The following is a 25,780-nucleotide window of genomic DNA, read 5'->3' as shown; positions in this document are numbered from 1 at the left end:
GCTGTAGAGTTAGAAGTCATCAGTACACAAGTGGTAGTTAAACCATAGATATAAATGAGATCACCCAGGAGAGTATGTAGGAGACAAAACCAGTGGATAGGGACAGAACCTTGGGGAATACCAATATAAGGAATAGAGAGAAACAAAAGGAATTATTAGACAGTGGTAAAAAATGAAAGCCAGGTTGGAGTGGATTGAGAAATAAATTAGAGGTGAGGATGTGTAGAAAGCAAGGAGATCACCAGACTGAGAGCTTTGTAGAAAATGTTAGAAAACAGCAACAGCTAAGAGAACCAGTAAATGAAGCAAAGAAGCGGCATGCAGAGAGCGAGGAGCGTGTCATGAAAGCCAATTGAGGGACGTTTTAGGGAAGCTTGTCATGAATGTTAAATGCTGCAGAGAGGTAAGGGCAGACAAGGGCTGGGGAGAGTGGTGAGGACTGAAGCCAGATTGCAAAGGGGCTAAGGCAAAAGTGGATAGTAAAGAAATGGCACAGTGAGTGCCATTCTTTTAATAAGTTTTGTAGGAGAGGGATGAAAAGGATAGGGGAAGAAAAGGAGACCAGAAGAGCATAGCAAAGAGAAAGAGATGGGGAATGGAGAAGGATGCAAGAGGAGCTAGTAGGTGACATCGTGAGATGTCTGTCAAGATACCAGTGAATGTGTGAAGCTAGATGGAAAGGATACGGTGAAGGAGGGGAGCTCGAAGATAACCAAGGAAGAGGGGATTAAGTGTAGGAGAAAAATACTTCAGAAGTTGAGATTTTAACTAATTAAATGAATTATCCTCAATACAACATATACCTGTTGATCTTGCAGCATAGTCAAACATGGAAGTGTTGGCTCTAACCAGAATAGTAGACAGAAAGGGTTTAGTGCCTAGAAAAAGAGCTGCTTCCCACTGTGGTAGTGCAGGTGCTGGGAAGAGAGTAAACTTGGGTAGGCATAAAGGAAGTATGCAACCCTGGACACGTGGATAATCATCAGCCAGGAGTCAGAGGAGAGCAACCTTCTCTTCCTTCCCTTTCTAGTCTTCCTTGAGGCTCATAGGAATGTTTTCTTTTGCTTTAACTGGTTGTCGTTACCTGAGTGCAGGCCAATTCGAATTCGGACTGGCACCTCTGGCATGTGTCGCATCTTGAAGGTGCCCACAGAGCTCAGAATATCTAGGGACATGTTTGCAATCTCAGCTGCATGCCTATTGCCATTCCTCTTTGGGAGGCCTGAGGCCACCATGTAGGCATCTCCAATGGTCTCTACCTGGGAATCAGAGGAAATAAAAATTAGCAAGTAGCTTCTTTCTTTTTTTTTTCACAGAGTTTTAAGGGTATGATGGAGGCCAGATTGTCTTCCTATAAAGTGAGGAAAGAGAGAGGGGCTGTCAATGGTTCATAGGTCTGGCTGTACGTTAGAATCATTTAAGGAGCTTTATTAAAAATACCAGCATCTCAGCCCCACACCTAGAGATTCTGAAATAAGGGTAGGTACTTCAAGGGTTCCTGACTGACCTTAGAAAAATATCAGGCTCTGAGAAATTCCTGGGGAAAGTAAAAGGGCGAGATTTCTGGGACTGTCCCTAGTATGTCCTTGGGGGAGCACCCTAGGAGAAGATGCCTATGATGCTCCCCCAGCCAGCATTTCTCTAGAGGATTATGGGCAAATAAGCAAGGGCAGCCTTAAGGTGAGTATAGGGAAAGGGAAAAGAAGAACAAGGAAGAGTCTGTTCCCTTAGCTGCTTTGCCTTGCTAATGTGCTGAAGTTAGTTTTGCAGACTTGTTGGGGATGAGAACTGGGTCTTTTCCCACCAGTTCCCACCTCTTCTCCTACTGCTAACTCCCCGAGGGGCAGCAGTATTGGCCCTCAACTGCTTGGCAGGGGGCAGTTCGACCTAGACACCTGGAAATAAAGGCAAATCTGTATTCCTCATCTTCCCCACAGAATTGTGCTCACTCTTTTAGATGACCAGTAAGTTGAAGCTATTCAGGTAAATCTAAAAGATAAGTAAGCTGAAAAAACTTTTATGAGATTTGCCAGCCAGACTGTGCTACTCCAGGTTTGGATCCAGTTAAATTTCATGTTTTCCTAGAAAATTGCACTCACAGAATGCAATAGTTAAGAGCATGAAACTCTGAAGTCGTACTTCCTTGGTTAGAATCCCAGATCCAACACTTACAAGCTGTGTAGCCGTAGGCAAATCACTTAATCTCTTTGTGATTCAGCATCCTCACCCGTAAAACAGGGATAATGACAGTACCTACCTCGTAGGGTTTTCTAAGAACTAAATAACTTAATATATGTCAAAGCACTTAAAAGCTGTCTAGTGGATGATAATATATATTAAGTGCAAGCTATCACCGTCATCATCATTATCGTCACCACCAAATGAGTATATCTTGAAACTGGCCTTTGGACTGTAGGTATGATTCAGCCCCAGAGAAAGAAGTTTAGCAATCAGCAATAGGCTCCTCATCATGGCTTTCTATATAGCCAATAACAATGACCCTTTACACCTATAGGACTTTGTCCCTCAACATGCTTCCATCCAGGGTACTCCCTTGCCTGGTGCAATATGAGGAAAGAATACCTGCCCTTAAACAAGCATGCCAGCTTGCACAGAGGAAGGAAGGGTTGCCATGCAAATGCTATGTGGGAGGAGAAACTGAATGGCTGGCCATTATCAGAGACTGGTGGTTGACCCTTCAGCTTTGATGAGTTAGTTACCCAGGAAACCCCAAGGATATGGATGAGGAGATTAGAAAAGCAGACAGCATGGGCATACATGGCCTTGGTGTATAGACTGCTTTGGGGAATTGTGTGTGGCATCAGCCAGCATTAAGACAATGAAAGTGAAGAGGAGGCTTAGAAAGGGATCTGGTTGAGATGGGGGTGGTGGCAGAGAACCAAAACTGAAAACAAATAACAAACATCATAATTCTGCAGCAGCCTTCTCACTTCCATTTCAGATTATCAAGTGCCAGGGGAGGTGATTCCAATTTTACAGGTAAAGAAAATGAAAATACAAACAGGTTTGGTCATTCACTCCTGGTTCAATTTTTATTTCCTTTTCACTGTTTTTTTTTTAATAAACAAGACTGAAAAATTAGATTCCATATTTGGATTCATATAGCCCTGCTCTGTCATGATAATAGCCCACTAACTCCCCCACTGCAACCAAGAAGTACCAAAATATCTAATGGCCTCATTCCTAAAATCCCCAACAATTATCTGAACAGAATCAGCTGGATTGATTAAAGCAGTAGCTGTGTTACTGCCCATGCTGAATCATCTTTGATTTTAGTTTCAACTGAATTAGCTTTCAGTGATTTGTTTTTCTCTTCAGGCTGCTTGAGTCGAACAAGTTAAGACAGGTAGTTTGATTCCATGGATTTTTCCTTCACCGTGGTTTCCATGTATGCTTCTTGATTAGCTTGCAACTCCTGCGGATTGACAGATATGATGTCTATTTCTGAACCCTATTTAGGTGGCTTGGCCTAGCCCTGAGGCTCTCTACCTGACCTGAAAGGGCCCTGTCTAATCTGAGATAAACACATTTCCCTGTGTTTGATTTGAGAGCTGGAACATTTCAGACTACTGTGAAGGATCCAATGAATGGAACTACTCATTCTCCAGCTCTACCTTGAGTCCTGGGACAGAGGAGCTAACGTTTGGGATGCCTGAGGCATCTTTCTCCACCAATAAGACAAGTATCCATGATGCAGACAACGTGGAAATGCCCCCGTACTGCTATGAGATTTTTAGTCATTTTTGCCTAGAGACAAGACAGCATATAAAAACAAGAGTAAGGAAGGATGATAACAAAATGAGTGAATGTAATCATCTATTGTCTACTCATCTTCTGCAACCTTTGACAGAAAGAGTGGAAATTCACAGGCTGGAGGAGTAGGGAAATGTGGAGGTAGGGGATTACTCATAATTAATCACTTCCCTAGACCTTAGACCAATGAAAAGGGGGCCTTTGGTTACACTGTAGCAATCCCAAAGAGCCTCACGTCTAATAGCTCCCTGGTATAATACCAAGTTCCTTCCTGTCTAAAAACAGTACCTAAGGGAGGAGAACAAATTTTAACAGCATATATGAGCTCCACACAAACTTTACAAAGACGAGCTCTGTAGCAGTCACCAACTATGAGAAAAACACCAGTACTTCTTCTTTATCCTCTTCAGTGCCTCGCACGATACTGCCTACACTATGGGTACTCAGCCACTGACATGCAATAACTCTTCGGGCCTCAACCTCTTCTTCATCCCAGTTCTAGGAAAAACTCTCAAAAGAAATTTGACTGCAATCTTGCTGGATTCAGAGTTGTTATTTTGTAAAGTAGGAAATTATATGCATTCTATCTGGCTTTTGTTTCCAATGGGATACCAACGAAAGAGATGTACCATTTAAATTTTTATTTCTAAATAACAACATTCTATAAAATTGTATCCTTCAATTTTGGAATACACATAAATGAGCTGCATGTAAAAATTTCACTCTGTTATATATTTCTCTGCTAATTAACCTACCTTGTAGACATCATGACTGCCAATGATCGCATCGAAGAGTGTATACAAGTCATTCAGAAGATCCACCACCTCAATGGGCTCACTCATGGCTGAGATGGTGGTGAAGCCCACAATGTCGCTGAAGTACAAGGTGACCAGGTCAAATCCCTCAGGTTCGACTGTGCAGCCCTTTTTGAGAGATTCAGCAACTGATCTGAAAAGCAGACATAGCTATTCCTAAGAGGACACTGGCCTCCCTTCATGCCACATACACCTGCTAGAACACAATTATTCTAAAAATCACAGCTAAGTAAATGACGAGGAAGAAAATGTCACCTAGATGAAAACATTAATTTGTTCATTTATTCTGCAAACATGTTTTGAGTGCTTACAACGTGCCAGGCACTATGCCAGATGCTGGAATACAGCGCTGAACAGACAGACCAGGTCCGTGCCTTCGTGGAGTTTTTTCAACTCTCTATACTTCTACCTCAGCCCCCTGGGGAATGTTCCCAGGTGGTTGCCTTTTCATGAGACTAGTTTGCTCAATTACCTCCAAGACGATCAGGTTACAACATGATAAGGTGCCCCGGAAAATTTGGAAATTGTAGCAATAGATAAGGTTTTCAACTAAGGGAGGAAAAGACCTGGAAAAACAACCGTGCTACTTTCCTCCAGGTGCTTAAAGAACTGCCTTCTTTTAATTAGTCAACCTCCTGGCAAAGTCACAAAGTGACATAGAAAAACCAAGGCACCAAAAACTTAAATGACTAGCATGATCCACAGGTAGTGAAAAATTAGGATGTATGCTCTGCTCCCTTGGTTTCCAATTCTACTTTGATTTGTAGGTGTGATTCAAACCTACTAGGAGGAGAGATGGTGTAGGACAGGGGAAGGGAGCAGTTAGTTGATGGGTAATTTTTTTTCTTTTTTTTAATAGAACACACTGTTATAAGGATTCACACTCCTCAGGTGTTCACACATACGGTGGTAGCATCTGTGTTAGAAGCTTTTCCGTTTTCTGTTTTTCAATTTCCAGCTCTTCGGTCCGCTCCCGGATCAAATCTTCTAAGTTGCTAGAATATTGCTCCAACATCCGAAGCATAGAATCAATTATATTGGTCTTCTTCCCTTTGTTGAAAGTTTTAAACTGGAAGTAAAACAGAAAAAGGAGCCAGGGAATGCTTACTCCCCAAACTCGGAGATGATGGAGCAAGCCCCCTTACCACAAATCTTTTCCTCTAAAATGCCAGTGCAGGAAAGGTGAAACCACATATAAATAGGAAAAGTCATCACCCACCCTCATTGTTACCCTGGCTCATTCACAGGGCTCTTCCCCACCCCAGCCCCAGTAGTTCTTCCTCTGCCCTTCTGATTCTTTCAAGTCTGAGCAAAGGTGCTCTGGGCAGGCTCCTTCAGTTCTATCACATGAATAGTAGCCACTTCAAAGGCAACAGATTTTGGTCTTGAACCCAAGCAAGTTGTGGGTGGGGTAAGGGGAAAGAAGGCAGAAGTGCTGTTTTACTCTTCTAGATAATCAGCCTACTGAATCATCCTTATCCTCAAATGCTACTATGTTGCCAGTTCTTGGACAATGTGTGGTTCCTTGACCTCTTAAAGAGGGCTCAAGATCCACATGATAAGATCTACCCCTATTCCTTACTATGGGGTCCAAGAATAATGATGTCCCCTGGTACCTGTTCTTCAGGTCAGTCAGGGTCATGTGGAACTATTTAACTGGTTTTGACCCATTCTATGCCCTGATCTGTTAGAGGTGGCTGCATGCCACAAATTTTCAATACACTTTCTTGGGACCTTGTCCATCTATAGAAACAAGGAGGTTGGCATAGTATTACAAAGATGAGTGGCAACCTCTCCATGCTGCTATATTCAGCATGCACACAGCTGTGTTCACAGTAATAAAACACTGGTGCTGGTTTTGCTAAGCAGACACCTACAGTTCTGTTCCAATGAGCTCTCTGATACAGCAGGAACACACATGCTCCACTTAGCATCCAATGTCCCAAGGCCAACACTAGGAGTTTCCTTCTAAGCTTGGTTCACATCTACATGTCCACCAAAGTCCTGGAGATAAATTCAGTAGCCAGTTCATATCCTTTGGGCTCCCCCAGAAAACCTCCCACTCCTCCTCCTCTCACTTAAGCTTTATTAATTGCAGGAAGTTGGGAAGCTAGCTAGCCTTGTCATCAGACAGTCTAAACTTCCACTGAAGCATCTTAGTGAGGGCAGCCCCCGCGATGTCTTGTTTGAAAGTCGCATGATGTGCACTCCTATCTATCACCAGCTTCTCTGCTGCCTTCTGAAATAACATCTCTAGCATCAACACAAGGGCAAATGCTTTTTCTCCTGCCTCGTGGTAAGTTTTTAGAAATCTGACCTTCATGGTTCTTTGCCTTTTCCATACTATTGAACATCTGTTCAAGTGTCCTCAAGAAACTCAGCCGGGCTGGCTAATGGAGGCATTGTTAGCTGGGGATACGGATGAGTTCATAAGCAGGGCCCCTCAGGCTTTCAGTCCAACTCTTTCTCTTTTCTGCCTCAGATACCTGCCACTCATAAAGCATCTCAGTGCTGTACTCCGGCCAGGTTCAAAAGCCTCTCTGCCAGAGCTGACACAGCACTCATAGAGAGCACCCTCAGTTTCGGTGTCCTGTCATTTCAACAAAGCTCTAACCTGCATGCTCCAACATAGGAACTGCACCCTAGCTTTCTTAGCAGGGCTCATTCAGTCCGTTCTTCCATGTCCCCTTCCAATCTCCACCTCTAGGAAAAAAATCAACCTCTTTTAGAAATTAAATATCTTAAGGAGAGAGGTTATCACTTTTCATGTACCCTACTGCCTCAAGTAGCTCCCTGGGAACCTAAGGAATCTCCTGATTTTGCACTCCCCATTTGCACTTTCTTTCTTCTTGAATGTTTTTTCAAACATCCCTTATTTTTCCTGACTCTCCCAAAACAACCTGGTGTCACTTAAATGGTACACTCGTCAGAGTTCCCTGGAATCTCAGCAAACACAGCTCAGTGAGGAGTCACATCTATTCCATGACACCCATCTCCTAACTGTCTCAGTGCCATTGTCTTGCAAATGAAAAGTGGTTCAATTCCATCTTTGAAAGGTTGGTTAGGACAGATTGTAGATGGTCTGGAGCAGAGGTTCAGACAGACACAGAAGAGCACTAGAATCAACACTTGGACTCTTGGATGATGCACTGCTGAGGCTCTAGCACCAAGGGCTTCAAAGTAGCCACCCCCAGGCTGCTTCTCCAAGAGGCATGTCCTTATCCTTTGCAAGAGGTTCCTTCCACAATATGACAAGGACCCAAGGAGTTAGCCTTAGGTAGACTGGCTTGAGGATGGCTTCTTAGCAATAAGATTCAGAATCCTTACCTGGTTAAATATTTCATCGAAAGTTGGTCGCTGTTCTGCAGTCTCAGCCCAGCACTGCTTCATCAGCTGGAGACACTCTGGAGGAGCGTGCTCAGGAGGAACCACTGGTCTGTATACAGGAGGAGGCTTCTTAAGCCTGTGTATGATTTCTGTACAGATGCAATAAGAGAAAGGTTTACAAATTATGGAAAAAGCACCAAAAGTCAGTGGAGATAATTGAGTTTTAGCCAATAAAGGGGTGGATCAGGAGAAAACACAGAAGGGCCATCTCCTTTGCTCTCTCCTTATGTGGCCTGGAATATTGACTATATTTGAGCAAAGCCTGCATCAGACTGCTGGGGAGGGGGTGAGAAATTAATCAAATGAACTCTTGATATAATTTAGGCACAGCTTTATCCTGTCCCTGCTAGGTTTTAGATACAGCCTATGTGATGTCAATTCTAATGCTGGAACTTCAATGACCTGGCTGCTCTCACCCACCCCCAAATCATCTAAGCCTTCCAATCCTCACAGTAGACCCACTTAGCCTCTCTGCAGGCTTAGGCCCAGCCCAGGTCCAAGATTTGGGCCCTGCATGGCCTCTAGACAAAGGGAATTAAGAATCGCAGTAAACAGTTCAAGGCCTCATCATGATCCTCCTGGTTGCTGGTCTATGAACTCCATTTTTAGTGGAACATTTACTATATACCGGACTATGGGCTGAAAACTTTGCATACATTATTTCCTTGGATTCTCACTACAGAGAGAGGGGTAGGCACTCTTATTTTCATTTTACAACTGGGAAAATGGGGGCATAGAGAAAGTAATTTGCCTGAAGTCACAAGTGACAGAGTCTGAATTTGAACTCAGGCAGTCTCAATTTACTACACTGTCCTGCTTCCAAATGCCTCAGACCTCAACCTGGGAGTTCCCAAACTCCCTATTCAGACCCAACAGGCATTAGTGACCAAAGGTCTAGATCAGCCAGACTGATATTTTCATGAAGGGAGAAAACTCCCTGGCAGCAGGAGAAAGTCATTAGCCCTCAATATCCCCAGCAACCCACGCTGGGCCTCCGACTGATCTCTCTGCTTCCAGCCTAGCCGTCTCCAAACCATTTTGAAAACACAAACCTGGCCATGTCACTTTCTTGCTCAAAAGGCTTTTATGATTCCCCACTACCCACAGAATAAAATTCAAGCTCTTTAATGTGGCCCCCAACTATTTCTTCAGGTTCATTTCTCATCCTCATTCCATTCCCTGCCACCCCAATTCTAACCTCCACATCTTCACCCAAACCTTGCTTGCCCCACCAGTGTGCCCTTCCCACCCCTGCATTGGTTGTAACACTCCAACAGTGCTGCGTCATACTCTAATAAGTTCCCCATTGCCTCCATGAAAGAATTTCAGCTGCTGCCTCTGACTTCTCAGCTCCTTGTGACATCCCACCTTCTGCTCCTTTGACCCAGGTTGGCCTGTACCAGTAATGGTTTCTCCTGCTCTAGGTGTGATAGATTCCATGGGAATGAATCTCTTGGAACATGACTGACATCCATTCTCTGGCAGAGGGAGTCCTTGTCCCTTTCTCAGAATACCATCAAGTTGAATGGGTCACCTCTTTGCTTAAGCACACCATGATTCATGCCTTTGAAGATCTTACAGTCCAATTGAGATAAACAATGGCAAACAGTATAAGTGCTCTAGTGGAGATAGGCACAGGTGAGCACAGAGTGGGCACCTGACCCACACTGAAGAAATCAGAGAAGGCTTCCCAGAGGAGGTTACATAAGTTGGATGAGGCAAGGTGGAGAGAAGGTAAGGAAGTTTTAGTTATTGTGAAGGGCACATATGAAGACACAGAGGTAGAAGAGACCATGGTGCTTTGAGGGCACTGCCAGTCACATTGTTTAGCTGGAGTGTGGGGAGTGACAAACAAGAAGCCTAGAGAGGTGGCTAGGGGCCAGATTGTGAAGGGCCTTGTATGTCATGTGAGGAGTCTCAGCTTCATTTAACAAGTGACAGGAACAGTTGGAGGGCTTTAAGTAGAAGAGTGATGTGGGACCCTGAGTGGTGCAAAGGATAGCTAAGTGGTTTTTGTTTTTCTTTTTTTTTTTTTCATTTTTAAAACCTTATATTTTAAAAGAAATCTAGACTTCCAGAATAGTTGTGAAAATAGCAAATTGCTTGTATACCCTTCACTCAGCTTCCCCTAGTGTTAGTAACTTACAGAACCATAGTAAAAAGGAAATTAGCATTTGTATGATACTATTACTAGAGTTTCTATTTGAATTTCATCAGTTTTCCCCTAATGTCCTTTTACTGTTCCACAATCCAAGTCAAGCTCCCATATTGCATGTAATTGTTGTCTCTTGTTCTCTTCCAATCTATTATAGTTCCTCATTCTTTTCCTGTCTTTCATGACTTAGAGACCTTGGATGAGTACTGGCCAGTTATTCTGTAGAATGTCACTCAGCTGGGGTTAGTCTGAAATTTTTTCATGATTAGATTGAGGTTATGCATTTTTTTCTTGGTGAGAATACCACAGAGGTGATGCTGTGCCCTTCTTAGTGCATAATGTTAGTGGGGTACATGATGTTGATATGCCTATTACTGGCAATACTTTATTATTGGTAACCTTGATCACTTGGTTAAGGTGGTGTCTACAGAATCCTCCATTTGCAAACTTACTATTTTTCCATTTGTAATCAGTAAGTATCTTGTGGGTTCACACTTTAAGAATATGCAGATATCCTGCTTCCCCTCAAACTTTTGCCCACTGATTTTACCATCCATTGGTGCTTCTTCCCTGATAGCCAAGTGTCTTGATGGGAGATGAGGATGGAAGGCTGTGGCATGTCACAGGGAAGGAGTGTGAGGACTTTGGCATCCGGGAGCATCGGGAGGGGTTTTAAAATACTTGACAGGGAGTGTCTCAAAAGCATAAAGGTGATCGCAAAAAAAAAAAAAAAACAAAAAACAAAAACAAACCAGAGGGATTAATATAGGTCCTATAGACCCTTGGCTTATGTCACATGTTGAAAAAGGACCAGCTTCTTGGGTGGGGGGAATTTCTTCCAGATGCCTAAAGCTGTCTGCCTCCAAGTCCCACCTGCACACAACATGGTGTGCTTGCAGGCTAGCAGCTGGTAGTACAAACACTCTTCTGGAAAATCATGACAGCCTGGGTTAGCATGATGATCTGGGTCATGGTGGGCCCCTGGGGCCCTTTTCTCACCTCTGCTTACCTTCGGCAGACAGATCCATCATGCAGAATGGGGCGCCTCGGACCATCACTTCTTGCATGATGATGGCAAAGCTATAGACATCTCCTGCAAAAGAACCTAACCTGCTGCCCCCTGGGGCTCTCAACAGTTCAGGGGCCGTCCACAGCAACTCTGAAAAGAAAGCATTGTGTAATGAATGCAGGGGGGATTAACTGACAACATCTGCAATGCCCTTAAGCGCTCCAAGGGTGCTGTTTTATTGACTGCTTTATATTTTTATTAGACAGACTGGCATGCCAGGGCCCCCCAGGGTCTCAATCTATTCATCTAAGGAATTATATACAGAGAAAACATACTACTCTCTCCACCCCAGGACGACGCAGGCAGACACAGCAGAGGTGTAGAGAAGGGCAGAGAAGCTCCAAGTAGAGAAACTGGTGCTTGCTTTCCTGCTCTCTCGAGCCTGCAAGGAGCAGTTGGCAGGTTTCCAGGGAAAGGCAAGTGCACTGCCAGACCCGTTGCCATGGATTTGCTGTTTACTGAGATCTATATGTGTCTGGTAATTTGATTGTGCCGGGACTCAGGGATTCACAACTTGCTTTCTCCAGGTCTTCTCTAGCAGTGGTCCTCAACCTTTTTGGCACCATGTGCCAGTTTCTTGGAAGACAATTTTTCCATGGACCAGGGTGTGGGTGATGGCAAGCAATGGGGAGTGGCTGTAAATATAGATGAAACTTTGCTCACTTGCCCACCGCTCACCTCCTACTTTGCAGCCCAGTTCCTAACAGACCCTGGACGCATCCAGGTCCACAGTCCTGGGGTTGGGGACCACAGGATTAGAGGATGCCCAAGCCTCTTCTGTTCCTTGCAGTGCAAAAAGGTGCAGCAATTCCTTCAACTCAGTTCTGAAAATATTTATTGAGGGTCTACTATGTGCCAGGCACTGTGCTATAAATAGGGAGGTGCCAGAGGTGAATCAGACCTCGCCTTTGCCCTTGAGGAGTTCACAGACCAGTGGGCAAGAGAGACATGTGCACCCCTACCTGCAATGCAAGAGAGATAGTATAGAGAAATGAATCTATTAAAAGCCAAAATTGGACACCACTGTGTGCTCTGCTGCATTTCAGGCCCCATGGGGGACAAAAGATTATCTCTGCTTTCAGAGTTTATGGCAGTCAGAATGTCATAAATTTTTCGGGGGGAGGTACCTTGAGCAATACATAAAGAAATATACTTTAACAATATGAATAGAGTAGTCAAAAGTTGGGGTGTTTTAAGTTGAATCACATGAAATTGCCATTTCTGTGGGTCAAAAATTGTTGGATTATTGGCAATTCCATCAGGTTCAAACTAATAAAAAACTGAGCTGATCAAATTAATCCAGGAAGGCTTCCTGGAAAAGTTAAATCTTAAATGTGCTTGTTAAGAAGGTTAAGGATGCAGCTTTCTGGAGCTGAGAGGGTAAGGGCTTTGCAGGGAGAAAGAACAGTATGTGCAAAAGAACAAGAGGCAGAAAGGAGCAAATTGCTGGTGGGAGGGGTGCTAAGAAGATTAGCTTGGCTGAAGAGAAGGGCTCTGTTAAGGAATAATGAGAAAGGAGAAATGGGGTTGATGAAGTGGGGGAGGGGGGGTGGCTAGAAGAATGGGGGCAGAAGGTGAGAAGCCCTGAGAGCCAAATGAAGGCATTTGGAGTGAATACAAAAGGCTGTAGGGGTGCTGGAGTTGGGGAGGGATTTGATGAAAGCTGTGTTGGGGAAGATTAATCTGGCAACCTGCACAAGCTGGATTGAAGGAGAGAGGCTGGAGTCAGGGAGACTAGCTAAGAAGTTATTGCAGCAAGAGCTGCAGTGAGGTGAAAGGGGCCTGAATGGGGGCAGGGGTGGCAGCAGCAGGACTGGGAACCAGATATGCTGGAAGGCTACAATGGAGAAGGAAGTGACAGAGCTGGGGACAGGCTCACTGTGCCTTGTGAAGGAGAGGGACTTGGAGGAAACAACAGGGTGATGTCCAGATAGGGAGGTTGGAGAAGAATGTCTGCTAAGGGTGAGGGTGGCAGAGGGAAAGTGATGGCTAACTTTTCATCTTGTTAAATTTTGGGTATTGGGAAGGGAGCCCAGCAGACAAGATTCTATGAAGCAGGAAGGAGGGCAAAAGGTCAGAGATTATTTTAATTTTCAGTGAAACCAAGGAAGGAGAAACCCACCCTGGAAATTCTTATTTTCAGCCAATCCTGATCAAAATGGTGGAATAAGAAATTCCAGCCTCATCCCCCCCATCATGTACCCATCTTCTCTCTTTGCTCTCCAAGTGTCCCCTGCTATTATCCCCCCACCAGACACCACTGACCCTCCACCCACCCCCATGAAAGTCTCTGACACACTCACTGTAGTGGTTTGTTCTTATGTCTCCCTGCCTAGGAGGACTGCTATTTACAAATAAAACTGAAAAGATTGAATGCTACTTTAGTCAAAGGAATACATTTCTGACTGTGAGGTTTTAGGTAGCATGGTTTAGGGGCAGAGAGAGAATGCAGGGGTGGTTATTTGGGAGCAGGGAAAATGGTATGCAGCTACTTCTTCCTGGCATCCTTTCTCCCTGCACATTTAAAAGCACAAGAAGGGAAAAGAGGGCAAAACTCTCTGGTAAAAAGCTGGGTGATTAAATACAATCATTACCAAATAGTATTTTCAGAGAGCACTTACATGTATGTTGTTAATGGATAAAATGAGGCTTTTTCTGCACTATACTTATATAATTGAGAGTGGGCAGTAATGAATACACTTACAACCCGCCCCAATTTCCTCATCCCCTCTCCAGAACCAAGTAAGAGCCACTAGCTACCATTAGACTTGAACTCTCAGGAAAACTATAAAAATTACTTTGGCTTGTTTTGTATCTGCTTGAGCCAGTACTAACTCTGAGCCTTGCTATGGTGATAAATTTGACTTTGAAGAGCTAGTGTGGTATAGTGTAAAAGAACACAGAACTGGAAGTCAAGAGACCTGGACTCAAAATCTCAGGTTGGCCACTAAATAGCTCACCTTTCTTAACCTCAGTTTTTCTATCTGTAAAATGGAAGTTGAGCCAGATGACCTCCAAGGACAATTCAATTATAAGATTCTATTAGCCTTGTCATCTAAGGAAGGCCAGTTCCCTTATTTCATTTCATTTCATTCATTCATTGATATTGATTCAACAAATATTTATTCTGTCGGGTACTGTGAAAGGTGCTGAGGGAGGCAAGCCAGTTTCCTGCCCTCACAGAGCTTATAGTTTGGGTAGGGGGAGAATTAAACAAGTAAGACTAACAAAGTATGGTATTACAACAAGGTTCGGGACCCTCAAAGATCCTAAAGAGGGCAACTTAGCCAAGTGTAGGGGGTCATGGAAAGCCTACTGAGGCAGTGGTACTTAAGTTGAGCCCTGAAGATGGAGTAGAATTTAGCTGGACCCAGAGGAGTGTATGACAGAATGAGAAGGGAAAAGTGTCCCAGGCAGAGGACACAGCATGTGTGAAGATCTGGAAGTAAGGGAGAACTTGGTGTAAATAAACAAATGGAAGTAGTTCAGTATGGCTGGAGCGTAGAGACAGAGGGGTAGTGGTTAAGCATACGAGGTTGGCAGGGCCTAGACCACGAAGGGCTGAGCTCATAAGCCATGTAAAGGAATTTGAACTTTATCCTTAGAGCAATGGGAAGCCATTCAATGGATTTAGGCACAGCTGTAACATGATCAGATTTGCAGTTTAGAAAGCTCCCCCTGGCTGCAGTGTGTGAAGAAGGGACTGGATATCCACGTTGCCACTGCAATTCAGAGAGTGAAATGAAATGATAAGAGGGAGAGACAGAGACAGTCCGCCAAAAAAAAAAAAAATCAAAAAAGAAAACAGAGTAAAAAAAAGCAAAAAAGAAAACAAAGCAAAAAAAAAAAAAAGAAAGAAAGAAAGAAAACACTGCAGCCATCCTTTATCCAGTCAAAGACCAGATTTTCTTAAGTTTGAAGGTTGCCAATCAGTGAATTAAATGGAACTCTGGGAAGCTGGGTATTGTGTTTTAGCTTTTACAGATGACTAATTTTGACAAAATGCTAAGGTCTCGCCATCTCTACAGCATAGGGGCTAGACTTCAGAAGACCTAAATCAAAGTCCTAGAAGTGCTGCTAAGTAGCTGCACGGTTTGAGCAAATCGTGAGTCTCCATTTTCTCATTTGTAAAATGAGAAAGTTGGGGTAGATGACTACATAAATTTTAATATTCCACATGTCTTGTAAAGAGCAAAGATGATGCCACCAATGACTGAACTGTCTGTCTCTGTGCATGTGTCTCTCTCTTTCATTCTTCTTTCCTATCTTGTAGTAAAGTCAGCAGTTTTAAAACTTATAATGCTAATGATCCTTTTAAGAATATGAATACATACTGTAGCTTTGTATCTCTCCCTCTGTCTCTTTTTTGGGTTGTCTGTTTCTGTGTTTTTTGTCACTATCTCTCTTCTTCATCCTTGCAATATTGGTTAAAACTTTTAATGCCCAAGTTTCCTATATGTATTTAACCCTATTCAGTCTCTCTCCTTTTTCCTCCTTCTCTTTCTTCCTCCCTCTCTTCCATCAGTCCTTTCACCCATGTTTCTTACCCATCCACCCCCATCTCAGATTTCTCCTATTTCTTTGACCTGTTATGACCCCTACAGGCATTGTTTAGTGCTGCCACTGGTGCACTAGATAGAAGACAAAAACACAAAATGGACGTTACAGGCATGAAAATTGATGGTATGAATTGGAGTTATCTTGTCATACCCAATTAAATTAAAGTCAAGAGACCAGGGGGAGGGAAAAAAAGGCACTTGAGGCACAAGCACCTGCTGAGGGATTATCCCTCAAGCCAGCTGCCAAAATGACCTGCTTTAGCCTTAAGACCTGTTTTACCTAGTTCCTACTGAAACAAACTGCCCTGACTCTAAGACTAGTTTTACCCACTGTCACCACTCACCAATCAGAGCTTGCCCTCTCCCAAAAACTTTCCTAGTGCCTGTGAATTTTCTTTCCAAATAATATATACCATTTCCCTTTCTAATAAAACTCCCAACCTTTCTTTGTTCTTCAAATATACCAAAGACAACCCCGGTCTGTGTGTATGCCCTGAATTGCAACTCAGTTTTCTCAAATAAAATATTTTGTTTAGAGATTTGTCTCTACATTTTTATTTGACTTTGATGCAGGCATGTCTACTTATTTACTAGAAGGCCACAGTTCTGTCTGAAGCCATCCCATACAACCTATAGGAGCATTTATTTGCTGAGGGCTCCCTCCTTGTTTTTTCCTCTCTGACAGAGATGGTGCCAGTATGCTCTAGTGACATCCTATTCTAGAATGCACTTTGTGGGGGTCCAGCTGCCAAATTACCCTCCATTCAATTTGACAAGTATTTATTGAGCACCTACTGTGTGCCTAGCTCTCAGCAAGTTTTTTCAAGGACTACTGGGGTCTCCAAACAATACAGCCTAATCCTGCCACAGCAGGAACTGAACATTATTACACTGGCTTTGTTCAGAAGGCTAGGCTGGGCCCAGGTTACAATAGGCAGATTTCATTCAAGTCCCTTGGCTTGGAAATAAGGCTGGATTTTCAACAAAAGTAGGGTGTTGAAATCAGCCCGAGGCTTTAATTCAGTGCATATTTTCATTTGAACTTTGGAGTTACTTTGTGTGCATCAGAGGGGTACAATTCATTGCTTACCTTCTGCAGAAGGTTCCTCTTCAGAAAGTTTCAGCATTTCTAAGATTTCATTAAAGCCATAATCTGTCACTTTTAGTACAAAACGCCCATCTACCACACAGTTTCGAGACTTTAGCCTCCCATGAGTAAACTCTCTGTGATGTAAGTACTTCATCCCCTGCAGATGATACAACAGGATTTACTTAGCAACTTATTTAACTATTTTGTGCTTTTAGTGCCACTTTCTGAGCTTGTTAATGGCATAAGCTATTATGATCCAGAATTCAGCCTTTTTCTCTTATATGCAGGCAAAGCAAACCGTTGACAACACGAATTGGTTTTCAGGTCCCTTTTAGCTCTAAAATTTTATGCTTCGATGAAGAATCATATCCTGTGTGTATAGAGAATTGTGTTACTGGGAGATTTATTGACATTTCAGACACAGAATGGATCCATACACATATAATTGCCAGGAATTTGGAGATTCTGATTTTCCCCAAAAGGTCTAACCCACTCTCATCTATTATTGGCAGGCATGGAAATTGGTACAAACTTTTGGGTGGGCAATTTGGTAATAGCTATGCAAATTTAAAATACGCCTACTCTGTGACCCAGGGATTCTACTTCTCCTTCAGAGAAATGTTTACATATATGCACAGAGACAAAAAGAAAAATGTTCATTGTAGCTTTGCTTTTATAATAGTGTATAATTGGAAATACATAAACATCAAGAAGGCACTGGCTAGATTGTGGTACAATCCACACTGAAATATTCTGCAACACTTAAAAAGATTAAGATAGATCTGTATGTAATGAAATGGAAACAATTTTAAGCCATAAAGTAAGTGAAAAATAGTAAGCTGCAGAACTATGTGACAGCACTTATATTTTTTAAAAAGTCATCTATAATGTATGTAAATATACATGAAATGAATTACAGGGCTAGTTATCAAATTGTTAGCAGCAGATAACTTTGGTGGTGGGGTATGAAGAAAAGGGGCTGACTGAGTAAATATCAGTATTTTTCCAATATATATTTATATCATTTGACTTTTAAATTTAATTTATTATTTTTGTAATTAAAAACAAACAACCAAAAACAAGAAGAAAGCTGAGTACTACTGATCTTTGTGCTTGTATGGCTGCCTTCACATGACATTCAAATGTGATCTACCAGGTCTCTTGATCAGATGGGTTTAATCATTCTTCATATAAATACATCCATATAATAGAGCAGTCATTTCAGAACTGTTTATACTAAGAGTCCTTTTAAGTATCTGGCTCTATTTTACAGCCTGACACCTATTTGTATTTGGCTGCTTTACATCTTGTGCTCTCAGATAGTATGTACTCTCCAATATTTCTAAGCAGAGTCTACAGTGGGCAAGATTTCCCCCAGGTTATTTAATGCTTGAATTTCATTCATCATGGGCCTAGGAGGACTGTCATTCAGAGGCTTCTTCCTTAACTCACTGGGCTTTGCTTATAGGATGAGTAGAAGGAGCACTAACATAGGAATCACGAGATTTAGATTCTATTATCAGCTCTGCCACTTAATAATTGGCTGAGAAATATTTATTGAGTACCTACTATGTGTGCCAGGCACTATATAACAAAATGTACCTCATTTAGCCTCTCTGAGCCTCTGTTAAAAGGAGGCTAATCACACCTATCTTAACAAGGATTTGGAATGAGATAATATCTTTCCCTTTCAAGCCCTCTGGAAAAGGGTTAGGGCAGCATACAGAAATCAAGACTGTGATCAATATGCAAGAAGCTCATGGCTGGAAATTCTGGAATTGAAAAGTACAAAAACTGGATGCAGTGGCTCACACCTATAATCCCAGCACATTGGGAGGCTGAGGAGAGAGGATTACTTGAGACCAGGAGTTTGAGACCAGCCTGGCCAACGTAGGAAGACCCTGTCTCTACAAAAAAATAAAAAAAACATAGTGGCACATGCCTGTAGTCCCAACTACTCAGAAAGCTGAGGCAGGAGGATCACTTGAGCCCAGAAGTTCAAGATTACAGTGAGCTATGATTGCAACACTGCACTCCAGCCTGGGTGACAAAGAGAGACCCTGCCTCAAAGAAAAAAAAATTCAAGATGTCATTGATTACCCAGATTAGCTCCATAAAAAGGGACATACATACAATTTGTATATTATTCCATGGAGCCCATGGGCTCCCCAGAAGCCTATCCATGGATTCATCCATGAACCTCCTTGGGTGTCAGCTGTCTTTAACTCAAAGAATGGAGTTGTTGCCTGATAGAACAAATAGTCTTTCCAGTGGCGCCAAGTTCCACATCCACATCTACAGTATGCAAAGACCCAGCACCTTGTTCTAGACTGAGCCACCTTTTAGAAGGTGAAAGCTAGGAGGTAGGGTTAAGTAGCATCAAAGAATCTGGGAATGAGCACCAAAATTACTCATCCACAAGGCAGAGAAATGGGATGGAAGAAAGGATAGCTTAAGGCAAAAAAGTGCTCAGTGGCAATAGGAAGTAAAAAAAAAAAAGAAATCTGGCCCTCAAATTGGCGGCTCCGGGGAGGCAAACCCTTTCTATATCCATACCTTCTAACAGATATGAACAAAAGGACTGCGCAGGGGGCAGCAAACCCTGGCAAGGAAGGTGGAGGAGTGAAATGATCACAATGATCTGAGAAAAAGAAAAATCCCAAAACATTAAAGTTCTAATCTACAGGGAAAATTCAAGATTTCCTCAGTTTTTCCACTAACCTTGATGAGATCCAGCAGGAGTGATGATTTAAACATCCAGTCGAGTTTCACATCCTGATTTGTCAATATGTCTTCTAGGCTCCTTCGGGAACAGAATTCTGTCACAATGGCAAACATCCCCGAATCGTAGAAGAAGCCCAATAAAGGGTTAATGTTCTCATGACGGAGGTCCTTCATCTGGAAATGGGAGGGAGAGAGGAGAGTCACAGTTGTCCTGTCTCAACTGGGGACCAAAGTTGAGGGCACATAACCTTCTCTTCACTCTTCTTATGATTGGTGTCTGTGGTTGGCAGAATTGTGATTCCCGTGATCTCTAACCCCTAGCAGTACTCCTGTGGTTGTGTTATGTTATATGACAAAAAGGAGATTATCAAGGTGAGTTCAATCTTGTTACATAAACCCTTAAAAGTAGAAGAGGAGGGCAGAAGATGAAGTCAGAGAAATTCAGAGTATGAGCACTCAACACACCATTGTTGGCTTTGGAAGATGGAGGAAGGAGGCTATGAGCCAAGGAATGTGGCCAGCCTCTAGAAGCTGACAACCACCCTCAGCTGACGTCCAGCAAGGACATGGGGACCTCAATTCTATGAACGCACTGAACCAAATTCTGCTGAAAACCTGAATGAGCCTGGAAATGGTTCCCCTCACCAAGCCTCCAGATAAGAGCCCAATGTAACTGACACCTTGACTTCAGACTTGTGAGATGCTAAGAAGAACACCCAGCTGAGGCTGCATAGACTTCTGATCTACAGAAATGTGAGAAAATAAACTGGGGTTGTTTGAAGCCACTAAGTTTGTGCTAATTTGTTATAGTGGCAATAGAAAACAAATGTCATGGCCTAAAAGGGGAAATTTCAGAGAGCGAGATCTCTTTTGACATACTTACAGTGAATTCTGGAGCTGCAGCTTTCTCCCTAATTCCTTTGGGACTCTCTAGAATGGCGCTCAGTGACCCAAGAGGATTAGTACAGTAAAAGGTAGAATAGATTGTCTTTCTGTGAATACCCAGCACCTATTAAAATAACTTCTCTATATAAACATCATTCCAGAGCTTACAAAATTTGTTTCAGAAGAAACATCTAAAATTTTGGCTACACTTTCCCTTTACATCCATTCATTTTTTTCACTGATGTGAGAAGCTTTTAGTATGTGCCCACAATGTCCAAGGCACTAGCCTGCATGCTGGAGAAGCAGAGACAAACGAGATGAAATCCCTGTCCTGAAAGAGCTCACATTCAATGAGGAGTGATAAACAAGTAATCTGACAATTATATTTTACTGGGCAATGTGTTCTGAAGAAAGGGGGCATGGGATGCTGAGAAGACTCAGATGTTAAGTATCTAAGTCCGTCTGGGGTGGTCAAAGAAGGTTTCCCTAAGGAGGCAATATCTGGACTGTCTTGAAAGACAAGTAAGAGTTAATTAAGTGGAGGTAACATGATGAGAGGGACTGAGAGTGTCAGCATGTTATATTGAGGAAGCTGCAACATGTTTATGGTGGCCAGAACAAAGTGCAAGGGAGAGAATATGAAACACTAGGCTGGAGAAGTGGACAGGAGCCACATCCCATGGGCCTTTGAGAACCACGCTATGGAATTTGAAATTTATATTATGGACACTCAATACTTGCCCTTTATAATTATTATAAGGGGGATGAAAGAGAAAAAAGACTCCGTCATCACTTCCAGATTTCTACTTAGATTCCTGGGTAGGTGGTAATGCTATACATGAATATCAGGAATTTAGGGATGGCATAGTAAGTGGATGTGCTGGTGTCTCACCCATATCCCCCCTTTTACCATGCATCCCCCAACTGTTATGAATGCTGGATGATAACACAGTTACTCCATTTTCAGGAAAACTGTTCTGGAGCCCAAACTAAAGGTGTGACACCTTACCTGAGAGGCTAGGCCCCATGCACAGACCTCAGGCAATAATTGATTGACTGGGGATGGTACAAAAGTCCAGCTCCCTAGCCTCAAGGTGGGACTTATTGTATAATTTGTGCTCCAGCATTTCCCCATGAGATCATACTGTTGCTAGTCTCCAGCTGAGATCAAATACTTGCTTAGCTTCTACCCCTGCCCTATCCTGCTTCCCTCACTCTTTTCTCTTGAGAGCATTCTCTTAATAAGTAATTTGAACAAGAATTTCCTTCACAGGCTCAGCTTTCAGGGAATCTGACCTAAGACAGTTAAAAAAGCAAATCTGGTGGTGAGGAAGACTGATGATAAATTGAGTTTGGGACATACTGAGAATGATTACCTATATAACAGCAAGGTGAAATTATTTCAAAGACAGTTGCATATTCAGGGTTTAGAGCTCAGGAAAGAGGACTGAACAGGATAAATAGATGTGGGGATTGTAAGCATGTAAATTGTAGATGAAATCAATGGGAATGGATGAGATTACCCAAGGAAAGCATATAGAATAAAGAGAAAAAGGAAATAGCAGCATTTAGAGGATGAGAAATGGAAGAACAGCCTGCATAAAGACTCACAAGGGAGGCCAGATCAGTGGAGAAGAGCCTATTTAGAACAACATCATTAATACCACAGAATAAGTTTCAAGAAAGTGAGATAAATGCCAGAAAGAATTTCAGGAAAGTGTGATAAATACCAGAGAGGTCAGGTAAGATAAAGAAAAGTGTCTGGTGAATTTGACCATTAAGAAATTATTAATTACAGAAACTTACCATACAAATATATTTTCCCAGATACATATGTGTGTGTGTGTGTGTGTGTGTGTGTATAAAAATATATATATATTTTTCACAGATATATATGTGTGTGTACAAATATATACATATATATATGTATATATATATCTTTAGAATGGTAACAGTGTTGAATGAACAGAAATGGGCAGATCTGAAGTGTATTTTGGAGCTACAAATCAGATGACTTGTTGGTGTGGGGAGTGAAGGAGAGCATGAAATCAAGGATTATTCTATTTTGAGCATTCAAAGGATGATGGGCCATTTATTGACATGAGGGGACTTAGAAAATAAGCTTGCTTCTCCAACAAGGTGATCCAAGTCAAGGTTAAATTACCCTGGCGGGAATGGCAGCTATTGACCACCAAGGTTGCCTTCTGAGCATAAAAGCCTGGCACCCACAATAATTCTCCTAGTCCACTGCAACCTAAACCAGTTAAGGCAGCTATGGAAACTCAGCCCACACATAGCAAAGTAGGCATCTTCTTCTAAGGTTCTCTTCTCTTACAAACCAAGAAGCTAAAACTACTAGGCTCTGGAACTCTGTTGGAAGGCACAATATGAAGTGGTTATATCAGAGACTGCTAGCTGTTCAAAACAAATCTATTTCTTTTTCTTACTTGGAAAAGAACTAATTCACATTTCCCAGCTTTTCTTGGACTTAAGTATAGCCATATGTATCAATGGAATTTGAGAGGAAGTGATATGTACCATTCCTTGGCTAAGGCTTTTAAGAAGCAAATATACTTCCTTTCCCATTATTTTCCCACTTCTATGGATAAATGTAGATGATGACAAGGCCCTAAGACATGGCAGAGCCAAAAGATGGTCATAGCATGGATTCCTGAATCATCCTATTGGAGGAGAGTCACCTGCCTAGCAAGCATATCCACCCACTTTTTACTCTTATTTGGGTGAGAATTAAACTTCTGCCATGTTTGAGACATTAAATATTTAGAGGTCTATTTGTTACAACATCTAGCATTACACTAGAAGTCCTAGCATGGGAAAATTTCAGGTCTAGATCCTTGCCGTCATCTTTACAGTCATCTGTCTTCAGCTATAACCAATACAGAATATCCTATATAGGAAGCAGGTAGATACCTACGTTGAGTCATGTCCTACTAAGATTCTGGACAACCACAAGATGCAGAGAATGTTTGGAATACCTGCTTTAGCAAGATACTTAAGGAAGATGAACATTTACTGAGTAGACATGCACTTTATTTCTTCCATAATACCTTCCTAGCTGGCTACCATCAGATGTTCAAGAGTGCTGTCTCTCAAAATTTTTGTTAGCCTCATATCTGGCATGAAACCCTTAAGCATATAATCAGCAGAGACACCTGCTCCTGAGTCAAACCACTGGCCTAGGTTACCTTAAAGATGTTTTTACGCATTTTAAAATGTTCCTGAGATGTCATAACACCAGAATTAATCTCTACATGCCCCTCTTCCACAACAGCTGCAACACCATCCTAGGGGTGTCTACGGACACCCTTATGAAAATGTAATTTTCCACATCATTGCCCACCCCCCAACTATATCAGCCATTGCTACCTATTTTGGTGCCAAGATTTTCTACCTCCATGGACTAATTGCTCTGTTTCCTGTATTTTATTTTATTTTGTTTTGTTTTGCCATAAAGAGCTATGTTTCAAGACCTCCTATTCCCTGTATCAATCTACCGTTGTCTACCATTCAGAAGCCAATGGTCATATAGACTATATTAACCAGGTACTAGTGGAAGACTTCTGATATTATATTTCCCACCAGTAATATTTTGTTCATTTAACAAATAGTTTTTGAGTACTTACTGTCAGGCCCTGAGCTAAGGGCTGGGGACAAATGGTGAAAAAAATTATTATATGGATCCTGACTTCTTACTGTAATCAGGTGCTTACACAAATAAACATATACTTGCAACTGTGATAAGTCCTATGGAGGAGAGATACATAATGTGAGATGTATAATTGGGGTTTTGACTAATCAGGGTAGTTGGGACAGGGTTCCTGGGAAGTGACAATTGAGCTGGGAGTTAAAGGATGAGTGTAATTAACCATGCAAAGAAGGGAAAGAAAAGTATTTCAGGGGATGGAATAGAATGTGAAAAGGCTCTGTGCTGGGAGCATATCACAACCCAGAGACTAAATAAAAGCTATTGTGGCAAGAGCAGAGCAGTTGAGGGAAATATGGTGGTGAGATAAGATTGAAGAGGCAGGGAAAAGCCAGATTATGCAGAATCTGATAGGCCATTTTAAGTAGCTATTTCTTCATATTAAAAATAATTATAGGGACTTCCAATACTAAGTAGGATGTAGTAGGTCATCAAAGAGCATCATACCTGATGCTACAACTTTTGAAAACCAGAGAAATTGCAAAAGTGTATTTTAAGAAACATTGGGGAGATCTGGAAGCAAAAAAGAACCTTAAATCGAAAGAGGGAAAAGCCCTTATAAGAGAAACAGGCTGTTGCCAGCCATTTTCTTCCCTGAGGATATTTGCTGGTTCTTAGCACAAACTAAAGATTGGGCTTAGCCTAGCAGAAGGACTTTGCTGAGGAAAAGCAAAATCAGAAATGCTTTTGGCAATTGTGGAGGACTGGCATCACAATTAATAAACCTCAGCAGACCTAAATGTGAACTGGTTTCCCCCCACAGCATATTTTCTGAGTTTGGGGGCTATAGAGGAGACAAGAAAGCTTTTATAAGATGGACTGAAATCTCCTGTAGTCTCCCAATATTTAGGAGACAAAATCTTACTGGAGGAATAGGGCCTGCCACAAACATGCAGCTGGTCTCTTCCTCAAGATATTTGCCAAATTTGTAAGTAACATGGGTTGAGAGCACAAGCAGAAGAGCAAAGATCAAAGGCTCTAAAGTGTGGTCTGAATATCCCAATCTTTCAAAGTGGAGGCTATAGAGGCCTCCAGCCTCGTAGAGGGATAGACCTGAGAAACAGTAGAATTAAAGGTGGATTGAGTCTAACTAAAACTGCAACACAGCTTCAATTCAGCTCAAACTCTGATTCGATTATTGTGATTAGTCCCTTACCCAATCCACCTACCATAAAAAGAAAACACCCTTTCTGGTAGAACATACCACCTAGAGCTTCTACAGCTTCTTTACATAAAATGTCTAGCAATAAAAAATTAGTATATATTTGAAGAAGCAGAAACAAAGGAAGTCTGAAGACAATGGAACAATGTCTTTAAATAAGCAATAGACAAAAAAATCTATAAAATATGAACCAAATTTAAAAAAAATTTGAAGGCAGTGGAGCATGATCAAAAGCAGAGATGGAGGTAAAGCTGTATTTGAAAGACAGCTAAAATCGGTAAAATTCGTGTAATTTTTCAGAGCAACACAACAGAATTCATAGTTTCTAAAATGTATTATTCATAATGTTCAGTGCCAGCCAAAAATCCTTAAATGTGCAACGAAATACGAAAACATGACCCATACTTAGGGGAAAAAAAAGGTCAGTAGAAATCAA

General features: G+C 42.1%; 1 protein-coding gene across 1 annotated transcript in view; it reads right to left on the bottom strand.

The window, feature by feature from the left end:
• Nucleotides 1-25,780, bottom strand: part of GUCY2F (guanylate cyclase 2F, retinal) — a 100,067-nt gene that overhangs the window by 14,273 nt on the left and 60,014 nt on the right. The window contains exons 9-15 of the mRNA XM_069463701.1: nucleotides 19,571-19,747; nucleotides 16,850-17,006; nucleotides 11,141-11,290; nucleotides 7,917-8,065; nucleotides 5,495-5,658; nucleotides 4,530-4,722; nucleotides 1,085-1,259 (exon numbers count right to left, since the gene is read on the bottom strand). Coding sequence (XP_069319802.1) covers nucleotides 1,085-1,259; nucleotides 4,530-4,722; nucleotides 5,495-5,658; nucleotides 7,917-8,065; nucleotides 11,141-11,290; nucleotides 16,850-17,006; nucleotides 19,571-19,747 — 1,165 coding nt within the window. The remainder of the gene's footprint in view (nucleotides 1-1,084; nucleotides 1,260-4,529; nucleotides 4,723-5,494; nucleotides 5,659-7,916; nucleotides 8,066-11,140; nucleotides 11,291-16,849; nucleotides 17,007-19,570; nucleotides 19,748-25,780) is intronic.

The sequence above is a fragment of the Eulemur rufifrons genome, chromosome 30 (assembly GCF_041146395.1).
Source record: "Eulemur rufifrons isolate Redbay chromosome 30, OSU_ERuf_1, whole genome shotgun sequence".
Classification (NCBI taxonomy): Eukaryota; Metazoa; Chordata; class Mammalia; order Primates; family Lemuridae; genus Eulemur; species Eulemur rufifrons.
The sequence above is the reverse complement of the archived record's forward strand: the minus strand, read 5'-3'. Positions and strand labels throughout refer to the sequence as shown.